Source organism: Gadus chalcogrammus, chromosome 1 (genome assembly GCF_026213295.1).
Source record: "Gadus chalcogrammus isolate NIFS_2021 chromosome 1, NIFS_Gcha_1.0, whole genome shotgun sequence".
Classification (NCBI taxonomy): domain Eukaryota; kingdom Metazoa; phylum Chordata; class Actinopteri; order Gadiformes; family Gadidae; genus Gadus; species Gadus chalcogrammus.
The window spans coordinates 10181211-10199496 of NC_079412.1; the positions used below are offsets into that span (position 1 = coordinate 10181211).

The window sequence follows — 18286 nt, forward strand, 5'->3', positions numbered from 1 at the left end:
ACGTTTACGTGCAGTGCAAAGTGCACATGCACTTTAAAGGCAGGCTAAGCCTTTGAATGAGTCCTAATAAATCCTTTAAATTAATCCTAATAAACCCCTCCTGATCAGAACCGCGCGCTACGAATGGTCCGCGCTGAGCAGCAGCAGCAGCAGCAGCCCACCGGCAGACAGCTGTTCACATAAATATAGACGAGGGACAGGTGGCGGTGCAGCTCGACACGGAGACACGTGAGGCAATACGGAACGTGCGGGCTTGAACCCGCGGTTTTCTGGCGTACGTGCTCGCGTGAGAGCGCGCCGAGCTGGGTGTACGCCGAGGCTAGACTTGCGATACAGAAGATGGTTTGGTGGAGTCTGAAGGCCATAAAGGCCCTGTGATATGTAATATGTAAATTCTGTTTTAACCTTCACAATATGCGTGTGGATCTCAAAATAATGTATATATTATTTAGCAATACAGCGAAACAGACACTTGGGTATGTGCATTCTGATTGTGATCTACTTCAGAACATAAAGTTGTAGGGGTAAGGTAGGCTATATGCTGTCTGGGGGCCCACGGTATAAGTGTGACATCACTAGGGGTGCCGTGACATCACATGCATCCCTCAGTGGAATAAAGTTTAAACAAAGAAGGAGGGCACCTCACGCACAAGAAGAGAGAATGTCCCTTTTAACAAGAAGGCAATCTCATTTGGTTATTTGACTCTGTGTGACCGAATGTGAAACCATGTTCCGCTTCATTCGAATGGCTGATATGCAAACACCAAAGCCCACTTCCTCCATGTGCACTGTGTGCAGAGGTTCAGTTCTTCTTCATATCAGCTCCCCGTGAGCCAGTAGGGAAGAGGAGATTTCATATGTGTAAGTTAAAAAGGTGGTTTATAGCCGTTTATTTGACTGACAATGGTAATCATATTAATATTAATAATTATTATTATAAGTATTGTTATAAAATATCGTTATAATCATGCATTGTTTCAATAATATAATAATATTCATCGTCCTTATAATAAACATGTTTTTTTTATTGTACACAAATAAGGCTTAGTACAGCAGAGAAATTACACACTTCAAAAGTTTTGTAAAGCTGTTGCACACAAATGATTGAGTGACAGTTATGTCATTTTATGGTCATTTACACAGTAAATCCATGAGTTCGCCAGACAGGAAGTATTCGTGTTATGTGTCGAAACATAGCCTAAAGTAGCCTAATGTATTTGCTACTTTAAGCGACATTGCAAAGTAACTCCTCCTTCCGCTTGAACATCCGTAACGCCTCCTCAGTCATAATTATTAGCGTGTGTGTGAGTGTGTGTGTGTGTGTGTAGAGGGAAGACAATGCTGCGGTTCTTTGCAGTCTGCGCGTCATCGGAATCCCGCTAGTGCGTCATCAGGCGGGTATTCTTTAAACTCGCAACACGATTGGCCACGTTGTGGAAAGCTCCACACCCCTGCGCCGCCTTGTATGGAATATCCTTCTGACGTAATGGTACAACTCAACTGATACCGTCTATAAATGTCTTAGGGCGTTCAGAACAGAGGGATAGCACCTCATTTCAAAAGAGCAGCGATGAGGACAACATCTCTCTTTGGATTATAAACTGTTTCAAACTCTGAGAAAGAACATTACAGGTAAGAACTTTATTATTGTTTATATTTAAAAGTTATGTAATTATATTGGCATGCACACACATACTAATGCAATCATTTTAAATATATACGATTTTACATGAAAATATCAGCGCACAGTTAACTTTTGATGCACAGGTGTACACAATATCCTGTACCAGATATTGTCTATGTTGTTAATGACATTCACACCTGCTCAATACAGAGCAATCCATCCAATCAAAACACCTGCCTGCAAAATGCATTAAAAAACAAGTATAATTTTGAATATTTTAACTAGTCAGTGTTATATTTCTATCTCTAACCTGCACACCTTTGAATGACAGGAAGTACTCCAAGACGAGCAAAGAGAGTCAACTGAGTTCCCCCCCGGAGACACTTCAGGCTATCTCTCTGACCCAGCCATGACCTGCGTCCACCCCCAGCACGCCACCCTGCCTTACCCAGACAACTCCCTCTGCATCCCAGAGTTTGAGAGTTTGGACTTCAGCTCCCGACTGTCCATGGACATGAGGTGCCATCCCTCCCCACCACCCCAACCGGGACTGGGCTTCCTGGCAGGGCCCTTCTCGGGTGACCTCGATGCCTACTCATGCCAGATCACCACCGCCGCCCCCGCAGCGGCCCCCGCCGACCAGGAGCCCCCTTTCCGACTGGACGACCTGCAGGTGTACGGCTGCTACCCCGGCTCCTTCGAGGTGAGCTACCTGGACGAGGCCCCCTCCCCCGGGGGCTCAGAGTACTTCGGGAGCCCGGCCTCCGTCCCGTCGCCTTCCACCCCGGGGCTGTATGCACAGCCCCCCTCAGCTTGGGATTCCTCGGCCTTCGGTCCTTACACCCCCTCCCCTGGATACTGGGCTGCCGAGGAACCACAAGCGCCCCACTGTGCCCCGTTGTACTTCACTTTCGGCCCGGAGGCAACGGAGGACCTGTCGCGCTTTGCTGCCTTGCAGCCCCGGTTAGGGGAGCAGGAGTCCTTCACCCAGCAGCAGCAGCAGCAGCAGCAGCAGCAGCAGCAGCAGCAGCAGCAGCAGCAGCAGCAGCAGCAGCAGCACCCTTCTGCCTTGCCCTACCCGCCCATGGCCTACCAGCAGCCCAGGCCCCTAGGAGTGAGCAGTGACCCGCTGGAAGACAACCTGTCGCACAAGGCTGGAAGCAACAGCGGGAATGAGGGGCAGTGCGCCGTGTGCGGCGACCACGCCTCCTGCCAGCATTACGGCGTCCGCACCTGTGAGGGATGCAAGGGCTTCTTCAAGGTAACTGCCTCCTTACATTACTGGCCTACTGCTGCTCAAAACGGGACGGGGCATGTTCAGAAATGAATCCTATTCATTTGAATCATAATAATAATAGTGGTAATAACATTTGGATCTGTTTATGCAGCGCACTGTACAAAAGAACTCCAAGTACGTCTGTCTGGCGAACAAGGACTGTCCAGTGGATAAGAGGCGGAGAAATCGTTGCCAATTCTGTCGTTTCCAAAAATGCTTGGCGGTTGGCATGGTGAAAGAAGGTATGTTTCCATCTCTGCTCTTTCATTTCATTATTCATTCATTATACTGGTGGCTGTGCATAGATGTGACTGTGTACCTGTGGTGGCTGGGGATTGTATTACAAATCAATTTGTGATAATTGGGATATTAAGTAGGAAAGTAGTTATTTTAAATGTTAAAAGTTCTGAACTTTTAAGTGTAACTTTTAATGTCTCTGTTTTCTCAGTGGTGAGAACAGACAGCCTTAAAGGACGAAGAGGCAGACTGCCTTCGAAGCCTAAAGCCACATTGGACGTCTCAAACACTGAAGCTCCGGTTAAAATGATTGCTTCTCTTGTCAAAGCACACGTAGACTCAAACCCAGGCATCGGAAACCTGGATTACTCCAAGGTGAGAAGAACAGTATATTCTTACTCAACATAGGTCAAATACATTTCATTATATGTGTGTGTGAGTGTGTTTGCGTGCACTTTCACATATACTGACCGATCCTCCCGTGTCTGTTCCATTAGTACCAGGACGAGGTATTCACTCAATCCCAGAAGGAGGATGCTAGTGACATCCGACAGTTCTATGAGCTGCTGACGGCATCCATGGAGGTCATCAGGAGGTGGGCGGAGACCATCCCGGGCTTCTCTGCCTTCTGCCCCGAGGACCGGGAGCTGCTGCTGGAGTCGGCCTTCGTCGAGCTCTTCATCCTACGGCTGGCCTACCGGTGGGTGGGCTGTGATGTGCAATTGGAAATCTAACGTTTAACATTCATCTATATCTTTAATTATTGAATGCGTCGTCATTAATGAATGAATGCTGATCTTTGGATCTTTTGGTTGACAGATCTAACCCAGACACCGAAGAACTTGTCTTCTGCAATGGCCGTGTGCTGCACAAGAAACAGTGTGTAGCAGGATTTGGGGATTGGATTGACTCCATCTTGGGGTTTTCTCAAAGCCTCCATCGCATGAATCTGGACGTTTCCTCCTTCTCCTGCCTTACGACGTTGGTTATAATAAGTGGTAAGCTTTTGGACTATCATTATAGATGATCAAGTAGAGATCCTATCATGCATTAGCCTTCAATCTGATAGATCGTGTTATATTAGCCTTCATCAGTGACAATGGGGTTTACTGTAGAATCTTCTTTAACATTGCTCATGTTTTAGACAGTGATCGGACCGTGCGTTGAATGTGAACATGAGCTCACGGGCACACCACTCGTTCTTCCCTCTCGACAGACCGGCACGGCCTGAAGGAGCCGTCGCGCGTGGAGGGCTTGCAGAATCAGCTGATCGCCTGCCTGAGGGATCACGTCTCTGCCTGCACCTCTGATTCATTCCCGCCCAACTTCTTGTCGAGGCTCCTTGGCAAGCTTCCAGAGCTTCGGACTCTGTGCACGCAGGGCCTCCAGCGCATTTTCTACCTCAAGCTAGAAAATCTCGTGGCACCACCGCCTCTAGTGGAAAAGATCTTCATGGAAACCTTTCCGTTTTGAAAAATTGTTCTGTGCCGAAAAACCTTACCGTCTGCTAGGCTGTGATTTCCTTCCAAATTTGACAATCGAGAGGAAGAAAAAGAAACTGGACCTATTTGGCACACATGGAGAAGGTCTATTTGGGTCATAAATATCTGAGTGTTAAACATTTTTGTTCTTTTCAATCCCATGAACACGTGTGCAACATACAATTGGTGTATGCACATTTAAAAAATGCTGTCTCATGGGTAAAATTGTCAAAGACACAAAATGATATGTTTTCAGATATAATTATTACTGATAAATGCTGCAGTTGTCAAGTTGTAGCGGCAGACTGACCCCCATGTGGACCAAAGGGAGAGCATTTACGTTTGCAGCACAAAGTGATAGGAGTGGAAGCTGGAAAGGGAGAAAAAAGCTTAACTGTTGTGAGTTTACAGTACAACAGATAGAAATACATATGTACTGCTCCATTCTCTCTAAGGTGTCTGAACACAAGGTTCTCCCAGCTTTACTGGGACTCTGGGTACGGACATTATGAGGAGCACATGACTCAGCTGTTTTCTATTTGGGAAAGGTGGTTTAGATTCTCTTGTAAACACCCTGGCAAAGCGTCCCTTGCCGACAAGGGCTCTTTTTGTGAGCCAAGTTTATGACGAGAAATGTTTGTTGAGTGGTGATTAAGAAATCAGGATGGTACTCTATTGGCAGTCATCAGTAGTACATGATGCAAACGTTTGACAGGTTTTCAAGAAGCAGCTATGCATACAGTTTTGAATATAAAGTCTTACGCACAGTCCTCCATTTAAAATTGGAAGGCTATATCTGTTAGCAGTGCACATTGCTGTTATGTTTTGATTCAACTTTGTCTTGGGCATTTTATTTGTACATTCTAGAGACATGTTATGTTACATTTGTATTTTAGAATAAATAAATAATTTTACTTAACTTGGTACTGTTAGTATATTTTATTTATGAACACGTGACATGCGCAAGCGCATACAATATGGCCGGATTGAAACAGTTTGAAATAATACACTTTTATTGCTTTATTTATTTCGGCACTAGTTCATTAAGTAGTGTTCATCATCTTTGTGGTGTTTCCAGACCAAAAGTATACCAAATAATCCTGATCCATGGACCGTTGAGTTGTTGGACGTAATACCCAACATAGATGGCCTCATGTGAGACCACACTATTCACTCCTCCAGCCCGCCCTGCCTCTACCATCCAGCTATGCACTGCACTCTTTTTAGACGCCTATGGAATTCCCTTTGCAGTCTCATGTAACACAGACTACTTCGACATTGTATTGTATTCCCCCATCACGCGCTGGTGTACGACAAAATGCAAGCAGCAAATCTCACACTGCGTGAACATTATAAGGAGGGCTCTATAAGGCTGTAAAAGAGTATTTATAGATTGTACAAACAGGTGCACATGCTGACATGGAGACTGGTTATTTCTATGGGAGCCATTTTTTTTCTGAAACTGATCATCTATCCCCCAATTCAGTATTTGTTTATGATTATAAAGCAGGTGTGTTTATGATTATAAAGCAGGTGTGTTTATGATGTAGGCCTACATGGACTTTGAGGATAAAAAATATTGTATTCATGCTACAAATAGAGATATGCGTTAACTAATTACTAACTACATTTAAAAGCAATATTTTGTCTGCACAGGTAAACCTTTATTATGGATATAATACAACAATTCAAGGAAATAATACATTCCTAGATTTTGGCTTGAATACCACTTTTTGAGTAGACTGATATATTTATGTGTTTACTCATCGTGATATTTAAAAATATCCTTGTAAAAGGATATGTGTAAATATTAAGTGAAGAGGTGAAAAGTATGATATGTTTTGTATCTAAACTGATACAACGCGTACCAGCCTAGTGACAACACATTATATCTTATTATAGCTTTAACTTCAAGTATAGACTTACAATCCCTGTTAATTGATTACATACTGTACGAGCAGCTAGTTATTTAAACTAAAAGACAAAATTGTTCATCAATATCACCCAAAACAACCGATATGAGCGTTTCGTGTAGAGCGCCCCCTATCGACTGGTCAAAGAAAGCAGCTGCCTGAACTCTGTGGAATATGTAACATTTAACGACAATTTCGGCATTAAAATACGTTTTGATAACATTTTCTGGCGAGAAACTTGCATTTGCCTGCCGCCGAACTGCTCCGGCGGGGGGAGCTCAGCGGCAGTCCGGCAGCTCAGCTCCGGGAGTGCAATCCCTTTCTCCTCTATGTCGCGGTTCAATATGGACTTCAGGGAGTCAAGGCCAAAGTTCCTTTCCCCCGAATCTTTTCAACCATGGCCGAGATAATCCCCACTACGAGTCTTTACTTGTTGTGGAAGTAGCAGACGTCAGACGTGGCCGTGATATTAGATATATTATATAAATACATATATATTATTATATTATATAGATAGGGATCTGGGAGTCCGAAAATGGCAACAATCACTTCCGCTCCATTGTGTGGTTCACTCTGACAGCTCAATCGGCAGCTGCTCATTTGCAATAAAGCTACAGACACCAGAAACAGCGCATTCTGAAGGGACTGAATCAGAGGCGAAATGGGGAATAACATGTTTTCTGGAACTTATAAACTATGTTAACTTGTTGGGAAAACACCATAATATGCCTCCTTTAAAGCAACGCATCATTCGGGAACTAATAAACTGAACACATCAGTTCACTCAATTTAGATTATGAAAATGAAATGCATATTTCTAGTACCAGTTAACACCCATATGGGTCGTAATGGCTACTGACCAACACCATATTCTGTAGTTTAGATGGGAGATAACTGTACCTCTGTGATTGATGGGGTACCCGTACCCCACAACAGACAGGGTACCCTACCACAAACAGGGAACCCTGCCACAGCCAGGGGACCCGTCAACAGACAGGGGACCTGGGTTCAGTTTGGGGGTAGGGCCACAAGAATAATCTGGTGGCCTTGGGCCAAACACTGAGCTATGGAGACGGAGGACATAGCAACTTATTACACTGAGATACAGATAGAGTAACCGGATAAAGTCACCGTCACTCTGATTACAAAAGTTTTGTAGGCTGAGGTCAGATCAGAATGCGTTTGAAGTGTATCCATTCAATCTGAGACAAGAATAGCGGTTCGGGTGTGGATTCCTGCAAGGAGTTCAACTTACATTTAATATAAATACATATCTTTATTGATGGACGATTGCTGAAACCTAATAAAATGCGATAACAGGTGACAATTATCGGAGATAGCCACAGCACCTAAAATGTCTGCTTGGCATCAATGGCTGTGAGAATATGTTACAATTATACAAGTGACAGGAAGCTTTGGTTTCATTCAGGCAAAGGGCCTCAGAATGCCTTCCTGGAGCTGGCGGTGTGTCTCACTACCAGCGTGACAGGGAGCCTTACCACAGATCACAACACAGCACACCAAGTCCCTGCAGTTGTCGCTAAATGTAGGCCTAACTTATCTTTTAAGTTAGCATAAAAAACACGAATTGATTGTGCATTATGTATTTTTATTTGCATGTGCGAGGACATTAAAATATGCATCAATATATTTAACTTTCGAGATTTCTTTATTTGAAAATGCATACATTTATTTCACCAAGAATGATAAAATCAGAAAATGGACTCCATAGAACAGTCCTGTCTTGGTGATGTAGACCTATGGTATAATGTATATTAAACGTACATCATAAATAATTAAAATAACAATTTCCTAAAACAAACTATAGTTAGCAAATAATTATCGTTTTTACAGATACGTGTGCAAAATTTGGCCATCAAAACATTGGACCATAAGCAAACAATTTCCCTTAGATGGGTTATGGCCACCAAGCTTAAATCAGATTAAGTCCACTTAAACTCAATACAATTTAATCACGTGAAATCTATGGTAGTGAGGGAAGACGTGTTGCCATGTTATAAGGCGTCATCTTTCAGAACTCAAAAAAAGTTGGCAAGATACGTCCCAGATTCACCAAGTTGGATCTTAAAACCTTTGTTGAAATTAATCAAAACCCCACTGACATTGACCTTGGTAACTGCACTGGAAACTAACAAAAACAATAAACACTGCCCCCAAGTGGTGCACAGCAAACGGTTTTCCTTCAATACTAAAATAGCATGAGGTTCCACTGCTTAGTACATGGAAAAACAGCATTCCTTGAGAAAAGGAATTAGTAGGCCTTCTGTTCTTTAGCAAAGACCGCAGGCAAACTAATAAAGAGGGGGTCAAATTTTTAATTCCTTTAAAGACATTTATCCAATGCATTAAAGGGTGACATATTATACCACCAGGTGTGATTGTGATTAGCAGTTACAAGCCGAACGGCAAAAAATACTCACACCTGCTGGGATATTAAAAAAACATAACACCTAATTTTACAATGAAGGAAGGAACGCGCACACACACACACACACACACACATATATATATATATATATACACGCATATATATATATATATATAGAGAGAGAGAGAAAAAAAAAGCATCCACCAAATGGATGCTTTTAGATAAGATACAAATAGATAATAACATGCAGAATGGCCAAAATTTGGTTTGGATTTATCTATTGGTCTACATCAACGGGCCAGGGGAGAGTCTTCGGAGCTCTCAACCCCGCGCTGAGGTTGTGCTCGTAGATCAATCCATCCGTCGCCTCTGGTCTGTAAAAACAAAATACAGTAGCCTTGAATGAGTAAGAATGCCATTTGAAATGGAATGGGGAAGTGAGCCACTTACTGTAAGAAGGAGGTCGAGGCAGTCCCCCACACAAAGGGAACGGCAGCATCGTCGGCTTCTGCAAGAGGCAAAGCGGGGCAGAATCCAAATAATGTTCCATCATCACAAGTCCAGGCCACAAAAAATCCACTTTCAGCCATTTAATTAATTAAGATGGGAACGTGGACCTGGTTCAGGCCAGCCCTGAAGATGCATTTCCATCAAAAGGATGACAGTTTGTGGAGGACCTGATCATTTAAAAAAATGACGATAACCGCTCCACAAAATATCATGTGGTCATATTCTCTCTGCCAACATTTGTACACATTATAAACAAGCGGGGTGGTCCCTTCTGGTCATGAAAAACTAAATTGTGGCAGCTCTACAAGTCCCTTTTTTCCAATGATATCGTCACGTGATCCAAGATACCAGTATCGGCACCCTGAATTAAAAAAAGTCACCCTTCTGCAGAGTGAACCCAATGTTCCTTGGATTAAAAAAGGAGAGCCCAACAGTATTTGGATCCCATTGGTGACCCAATAAAAAGTGACCCTTACAGTATGTAGACATACAATAATCAATGACGTAGAGCAAGCCTAAACACTCAGACCTAAGGTGCAAGGTTTGAGATTAATTTGATTGTAACCTGATTCCCAATCCTCGTCGGTTTGGGGGTTGGTCCATGTGCTAACAGGGACCTGCCATTTCCGCTGCACCTCTGCATTAGACGCTGTGAACCAAACGGTTTACAAATAAAGCCCTTCATCAAGGTTTGCATCAAAGTGAGAAATGTGCAGGTTTCTTATTGTTTCAACTTCATCTGGAAAAAATAATGGCCCTATTGTAAATCGCTTTGGATAAAGGAATCTGCTAAATGCTCTAAATGTAATCCAGGTGGAAATCCCACAACCTGACTTACATTCATCCAAGCTGACGGACTTCCGGTCCTCACAGGTGGCAGTGTGGAGACTCATCTCATGAACCGGAAACAGATGTCGAGCGTTATACGGGCACGTTTTCAAGTCCCTTGCCAGTTTGGGATGATTCTGCAAGAGTGAGAATTGTACATGGACAAACAACCCTAGGAAAACCTGTCTGATAGTACTCCTATTTTATTCCTTGAGGATACCTTTCTGCATTTGATAAGGTGGTAAGGGAAGCGGCAGGCACGGATCTGATGGTTTTGGTCAAAAGGACATTGCAGAAGTTTGACCGCGTCACAGTCCTCTTTCTCTTCTACAAAAAGAAAAGCAAGCAAACAAGCCATTGAATGGACAAGGAAGGTAAAACCTACGCCATCTAGAGGTAGTGCTGAGCTATTTACACAAGAAATTGAATACGTACAAAGATCCAAAAAGATTGTGAAGGTACGACCGAGTATTAGGGCCACACATGAAGAAAAAAAATATTTTTGCCGTGACGAGATTAAAGTCGAAATGTCGAGAATAAAGTTGAAATATTTTGTCGACTTTAAAGTCGACATTAAACTCGAAATGTCGAGAATACAGTTGAAATTAGTTGGGAGAGATAGCAACCGCTCCCCAGGGCCTGCACCGAGTACTACGACGGAGTATTAGGGCCAAAATATTTTTGCCGTGACGAGATTAAAATCGACACGTCGACTTTAAAGTCAACATGTCGACATTAAACTCGAAATGTCGAGAATAATGTTGAAACATCATATCGACTTTAATCTGGACAGGTCCATTTTCCGTTCCTCTGTCAGCACGCAGACGCTCCGGGCATCCTCCCAAGCGTGCAGCGGATGACACGAAGTAGTCAACAATAACCCTGGGGTCATTGTTTGTGGTGTAGGCCTCCATCCAAACAATATAGCGACTACAACCGTCAATGCAACTGTCACACTAAATTTGTACCGGATGCCAAATTTGTACCGGGCGCGTCATCCATACGTAATCCATTCCAAACCTGCCTGTCAGCAGATGATCGCGTCGTCCGTTGCCGGGCAGGTTTCAAAAAACAGTCGCGCTCATTCTTGCCAAAGACGAAATAACATAATACAGTTAACGGATCGCTAGATAACACTTGTTTTTACTTTATATTTGTATTGTATTTCAGGGTTTTTTCTAAACAAGGGAACAGGGGCGCTGCGCCCCGATACTCCCGGCGTGCGCCATCCTACCGAAATGCCGACTGAACCTGTCAGACTTGGATCTGTACTTACATGCTGCTGTACAACATACACTATTTCTCAAAACGATCTTTTCTCCGCGAGAATATCCCAACACCACCACCTGACAATGTGTCTGATCCTCAAATAACTTATAATTACTCCAAAAATATTACGATCCGAATTGGAGTTTCCCAGACCGAGTCGACATGCTAACGTTAAAGTTATTAGCAGCTAGCTAGCTACTATGTATTTGAATGGGTTTTTGGTCTAGGCGCTAAGATGCTAAGCAAGTATACAAGACCATTCCAGTTCTCTCTGCACAAAGCGGTTTCAATGAACGACAGAAATAGTGTTGACCAAGAGTTTTGCGAGAGCAAAACGAACAGTCGAACAGGGTTCCCTGTTACCAGGGAACCCGTAGCAGGGAACTAAATGGCAGCTGCACGGCCGAATTAGCCCAATAAAAGTGTAGTAACCCAGAGAACCAGCTACAACATAGTTTACATCCAAATGAGCCGTCTTTAGCGAACGGTGAATTGCATTGGCTTCTACGAGCAGTCGGCTTTCAGCCGCGAGCTTAGGGACCGTCTGCAAAGTGCAAAACTGAAAACTACAACAATAGTAACATTTCTATAGCGTCGCCATTATTGACTCTAGAGCCCCAAAACTTGTTCCATAGAGGCATGGCACAGGAGGTCTACCATGACTAACGCTACCCTGAACCACCTCCTCAGGATCAGTATTGAGGGGCCTGCAATTGATCAATTTGATTTTGACAAGGCAGTGAGCCGTTGGGGCAGTCTCAGGAACAGACGGCTGCTGTTGTGATTTGTCCTACTTAAAAGTTTAGCCAATATTTTTGAAATTTGGCGTGTTTATTTACAGGGTAAAGTTGTACAAGTCTACCAAAAGTTGATAGTATTTTAGTTTATCAAGATGACCACAAGAGCTAGAATTTTTCTCTAAGATAGCCTCAGAATGTACCATTTAATCATTATTTTTTCAAAGGCTTCGCGCCGTGGAAGGGGGAGACCCCCCTTCCACAGCATCCCCCGCCTCGGTCGCGTTGCTCCCTCGGCTTTGCGCAGGGGACTGCTCCCTGCTACTTTTTTTTTCTAGAAAAAACCATGGTATTTAATTGTTTAATCAAATTTAGCAAGTAAACTGAGTGTTTAAAGCAGGTCAAGGACGAAATAGCACAATACAGATAACGGATCGTTAGATAGAAGGTTCGCGAATGTTCACGTCATTCGACGCGATCGTCCGTTGCCAGGCAACGGACGAAGCGATCATCTGTTGCCAGGCAGATTTGGAGTGGATTACGTATGGATGACGCGCCCGGTACAAATTTGGCAGCCGGTACAAATTTAGTGTGACACAACCACTGATGGCAATGCCGCACTACTACGCTGCACGCTTGGGAGGATACCCGGAGTCTGCGTGCTGACAGAGGAACGGAAAATGGACACGTCGAGATTAAAGTCGATATGATGTTTCAACTCTATTCTAGACATTTCGAGTTTAATGTCGACATGTTGACTTTAAGGTCGACGTGTCGATTTTAATCTCGTCACGGCAAAAATATTTTTTTTCTTCGCGTGTGGCCCTAATACTCCGTCGTATAGAATCCAATGGCTTGTGTCGAAAATTTGGTAAAATTGTATTTCAGAATCGGGTTTAACAATAAAGAGAACCACGCTGTTTTAGCGCAGAACCACAGTGTGGTGATTAGTGTAAGGCAGGCCCCCAGGAAAGGCGCATACTTCCGCAATCCACCAGTGCTCAGAGGCCAAGCCTGGTATTGCAGCTGTTTAAGCTGGCTGTGGACGGGGGTCCGTCATTTCATGTGGCCCAGAAGTAGATATCGCCGTCCACTCCAATACAAGTGGGGAACAGGATTGTGTCTCCGCAAAAAATGTCTGGATATCAATCAAAGGCTCATAATTACCTTCATGGCATGTCCTAAAAAAATGTAAGTTTTTTCTTTCCAAAACGCCACCTCAAGCGTTTTATTAGCAGTTATCTCGCTGGGGAAGAGGGGTGTGCAGCTGAAAGGAGTCGTAGTGAAACAAATGGCAACCGAGAGGGCCTAGTTCAGTGCTCCGTTAACGTGTCCGATTTTTGGACTGGTTCATCTGCTGCTCAATAACTCACGGTCCTCTGCTTGCGATCATTGTGATTCATCATGTATTGATCCATGTATTCAAAAGATCGCTCCTGTAGGTTACCCTGCGCCACTGAGCAGTTTGTATAGGAATGAATGGGCGGCCATGTTCCAGTCCGTGGTGTATCTTTATTATGTCCATGGTGTAAGGACGCTGAAAAGGTTGTGCGGAAAACTTCGTCTGTTCAGGGAGGACCTGAACACACGTGTTACTAGTCGACGTGTCGGCTTTAATCTCGTCACGGCAAAAATATTTTTTTTTCTTCATGTGTGGCCCTAACACTCCGTCGTTAATACTCCGCCGTATGAAGGGCTTGATGTAAACAATTCGGGAAAAGTTATGTCTTTGGCATTACGGCTTTCGCATTACGATTAATTGTCCTCAAAACAAGATTACAAATCTCCAAATACACTAAAAACAAACAGTTTAAATAGTTACACATACCCATCTCTTCGTTGACGTGGGGCTCAACATTTTTCGGAGCCCTTGGATTTGCGATGCTTCCAAAATAGGTGGTTGAAGTCGACATATTTGAACAATTAAAACACTGGAGAGACACGGGAGAAGCACTCGAACACTCTGACACGTGAGGACAATGGCAGATCATGGCAGTTGACCGGAAGTGTGTGGAGCCAGTATCCTGTCATAATTCAAACCTGAAAATAAAAGTTTCAAAGGCTTGTGAAAACTCAACACTTTGTAGAAAAGGTTTTGCAACACTGAAAAAAGAGATTACAGCCTGAAAAAAAAATTCAATCATCTGCAAACATGATTTTGTGTTCTATTTTATCTTCATCATTTTCACCAACACATTTTCAAAGCTAGAATTTTTTCACAAACACATTTGCAAAGTTTACAAATTTTCACCAGCGCATTTGCAGAGTTTCAAATCTCGCACTGTTCTAACAGTGTATTACTTTGTTTCCCGGTTTTGAAACCTTTTAACTGGGATTCTGCTAACAGGTGTTCATACATTGAGAAATAACTTTTGAAAGGCTGAATATTTATTTTTAAAAACTTGTAAAGGTGTACATTTATAACATTGCAATGTATTTCTTCTGAACTGACTTTTCAGAGATTTGATCACACAGGCGCAAGCTTGTGAGTCACGTGATTATTGGCAGTTTAGAGTGGCGAAGTCACGCCCCTTCCGGTAGAGCCCATGGGACCTATGAGATTGATGAATGGGTTTCAATGGAGAGAAAGTAATTATTTTCTGGTCCCAGTCTTTATATGCTCTGGATTACACATATCTTGTTTGTGGATTTAAATAATCATTTTTCATGCAATGAAAACTAAAAGATTTCGCGAAGAAGTTTGATAATGTAAGGTTTTGTGTGAGGCCGCTTTGTGAACTACGCTCTTCGCTGCTCTCGACGCGAATGATTTACGTCACAAACCGCACTTGGAACTCCGGTACAGACATGAAGATCTCACTACTCCACTTCACCGCTTTATTCCAAGGGGCGGATAAAAGCATCGAAAGACGTGAAAACCATTATAAATTTGGGCATGTGGAGAATTTCAGTTATGCCGATGGGGAGATTGTCGGTCTTGCCCACGCCAGTCGCAGGGAGCGTGACGTCACATACGAGACGAGTAGTCTTTCTCATTGTGTTTTCTCTACAGCATTTAACTGAACATTTGCACAATAAATGGTCAAACTCTTGGCATGAAAAATTATCATTTAAATCCACAAATAAAATATATGTAATCCGGGGCATATAACGACTGGGACCAGAAAATAATGACTTTCTCTCTATTGAAATCATGGACCTATTATAGAATGGACAGCGGATTCCAAAATGAACCAATTTTTAAGGCTGACCAATGCCATATTACCATACCGACCAAGCTCACCATACCTCCACGTATACGGAAGACTTATATTTCTCAAAACATTCTCTAATCTGCCCATGGCAGTCTACAGTCATACTGTCGAGTGTCGACCATACGGTCATACTGTCGTACTGTCGGTCAGACTGCCGGTCATACAGTTAGACTGTTGCTAATACAATCATACTGTCAGTCATACGGTCATAGTCATATAGTCGTTCTGTTTATTTTATTTATTTATTTTACCTTTATTTAACCAGGCAGATCTTTTAGAACAAGTTCTTATTTGCAGTGATGGCCTGACAAAAAGCTCAAGCTTCATAGGGGGGGGGCAGTGAGAAAGGATGGGCTGGAGAGGCAACAGCACACAAACATAGCTGTACAGACGTACAACAATGCAGCAACAGGGATCTGCAGGGTTAACATACAGCTACTCAGACAAACATAAACAAGGCAGAATAGCAAGAATAAACTTATTACCAGGTAACAATTGTGAAAAAACATACATAAAAAAACAAAAAACATATCAGCGGATACGGGCGCACATTTTAGAGACAGGAGACTGAGAGGAAGGTTAGATGGAGGGGAAGCATTTGCAGGAATCTGTTAGAAGGTATGAGATGGTATCTTTGAAGGCCGGGATGGAAATTAATTTGACCAGTTTGAGGTGTTTGCAGTACATTCCAGTCAACGGCAGCAGCTGACTGGAATGATGCAAGACCGAGTATGGATCCAACAGATCCTCAATGGATCTGTTTGTCCTACAGTCATGCTGTCAGACATACAGTCATACTGTTGGTCACAATGTTGCTCATACGGTTATACTGTCATACTGTCTGGCATACGGTCATACTGTCGGTTATACGGTCATACTGTCACTCATACAGTCAAACGGTCATACTGTCGCTCATACGGTCACACGGTCATACTGTCGCTCATACGGTCATACTGTCGCTCACACAGTCACACGGTCATACTGTCGCTCATACGGTCATACCGTCGCTCACACAGTCACACGGTCATACTGTCGCTCATACGGTCATACAGTCGCTCATACGGTCATACTGTCACTCATACGGTCATACCGTCGCTCACACAGTCACACGGTCATACTGTCGCTCATACGGTCATACAGTCGCTCATACAGTCATACGGTCATACAGTCGCTCATACGGTCATACTGTCGCTCATACGGTCATACAGTCGGTCATTCGGTCATACTGTCGCTCATACGGTCATACAGTCGCTCATGCGGTCATTCGGTCATACTGTCGCTCATACGGTCATACTGTTGGTTATACTGTCAGTCATACAGTCAAACGGTCATACTGTCGGTTATACGGTCACAATACTGTCGCTCATACGGTCATACTGTCGGTCGTACAGTCATACGGTCATTCTGTCGATCATACAGTCATACTGTCGCTCATACAGTCATACGGTCATACTGTCGCTCATACAGTCATACGGTCATACTGTCGCTCATACAGTCATACGGTCATACTGTCGCTCATACAGTCATCTGGTCATACTGACGCTCACAGTCATACGGTCATACTGTCGCTCATACACTCATACAGTCACTCATACGGTCATACTGTCGGTCATACAGTCATACTGTCGCTCATAGAGTCATACGGTGATAGTCATACTGTCGCTCATACAGTCATACGGTCATACTGTAGGACCCCTTCATGTTTTCTTGCAACTTTATTTATTACTAATGCCGCGTTTCCACTGCAGGGTGCGGTACGGTTCGGTTCGCCAGAGTCCGGTAGGGAGGGGGCGGTATAGCCCAGCTCAGTTCCGAGGTCGCGTTTCCACCGCCGACAGTACCCTTTATGGTAGGCCGGATGTCGATCGCCGCGGCAGCTACGTAAACATCGTGACATCATAGCAGCACGACACAGTGTAGCCTGCTCAATAAAAACAATGGAAAAGTTGAACGCGACACATTAAACCAAGAGCTACCTCCCCAAGAATGCAGAGGAACGTCTCCACCTCCTTGTTCGCCCAAGCAAGCGTTTTATGCGACATGTTCATTGTAAAGAATAATACCTTGAGACTACTGTTTGTTTGTTTTTATCCCCACGTCGCCCGGAAGTGACGATTCTGTCGACCAATATGCGGAGGGGTTGTGTAGCTCGAATTTTCCAGCACCCTTTCAGGCGCCTCAGTACCCCAACGGAGGAGTACTGAAGACGAGGGAAAAACGAGTACCGCTCAGTCCGGGTCACACCTACTTTTGGCGGTGGAAACGCAATCCGTACCGCACCTGTGCGAACCGAACCGTACCATACCGCACCCTGCAGTGCAAACGCGCCATTATAACCACTTATAGTCTTAGTTTCTCTTATTATTACTTTCCTTATATTTAGGGGACTGAGCAGCAAAGAAAATTGCAGGTATGGTTACAATAACCCCTACCCATAACCAAATTTGTGGTACTGCTCCCAAAGGTGGCGCTATTGTAAACAATCATGACTTAGATTTATTTCTCCTCAACAGATTGACCTGGACTCAAAATTCTTTCAGAATATTAATCACTAGAATCAGATGCATTAATAAAACCCGGGATTTATGCCCTAAAAAAAATTCATTTCCCCACAATTTCATTAATTAAACATGACAAAAAGATTCACAGGCTACAAAAATTATCAAAAATTCACCAAAATCGAAACTTAAAATCTTAGGCCAAGCCTCACAAAAATCTTCGTACAGAATTAGTTTGACTTAGTTCCATTCGAGAAATATAGGCCAATAAAGTTGGAGCAGTTAGCCCATTTTTCTTATATGACAAAT

General features: G+C 43.5%; 2 protein-coding genes across 3 annotated transcripts; one reads left to right on the top strand and one right to left on the bottom strand.

Moving 5' to 3' along the window:
- The first annotated feature begins 1554 nt into the window (after positions 1 to 1554).
- nr4a1 (nuclear receptor subfamily 4, group A, member 1) lies at positions 1555 to 6305 on the top strand. Of its 2 annotated transcripts, XM_056588152.1 has the most exons (7): positions 1555 to 1632; positions 1956 to 2885; positions 3013 to 3142; positions 3349 to 3512; positions 3635 to 3837; positions 3957 to 4135; positions 4354 to 6305. In XM_056588152.1, exons 2-7 carry the CDS (start codon positions 2034 to 2036, stop codon positions 4608 to 4610), a joined length of 1785 nt encoding a protein of 594 aa, XP_056444127.1. In that variant the 5' UTR covers positions 1555 to 1632; positions 1956 to 2033; the 3' UTR covers positions 4611 to 6305. The 2 variants fall into 2 exon arrangements, with proteins under 2 accessions (XP_056444127.1, XP_056444135.1); XM_056588160.1 differs by having other exon boundaries at positions 1557 to 2885.
- Positions 6306 to 8153: 1848 nt separating this feature from the next.
- zgc:56699 (uncharacterized protein LOC405758 homolog) lies at positions 8154 to 14287 on the bottom strand. The gene is made up of 6 exons (XM_056600971.1): positions 14093 to 14287; positions 10479 to 10585; positions 10269 to 10395; positions 9996 to 10079; positions 9371 to 9428; positions 8154 to 9294 (listed from the first exon to the last, which is right to left on the bottom strand). Exons 1-6 carry the CDS (start codon positions 14253 to 14255, stop codon positions 9198 to 9200), a joined length of 636 nt encoding a protein of 211 aa, XP_056456946.1. The 5' UTR covers positions 14256 to 14287; the 3' UTR covers positions 8154 to 9197.
- Between the last annotated feature and the right edge of the window lie 3999 nt (positions 14288 to 18286).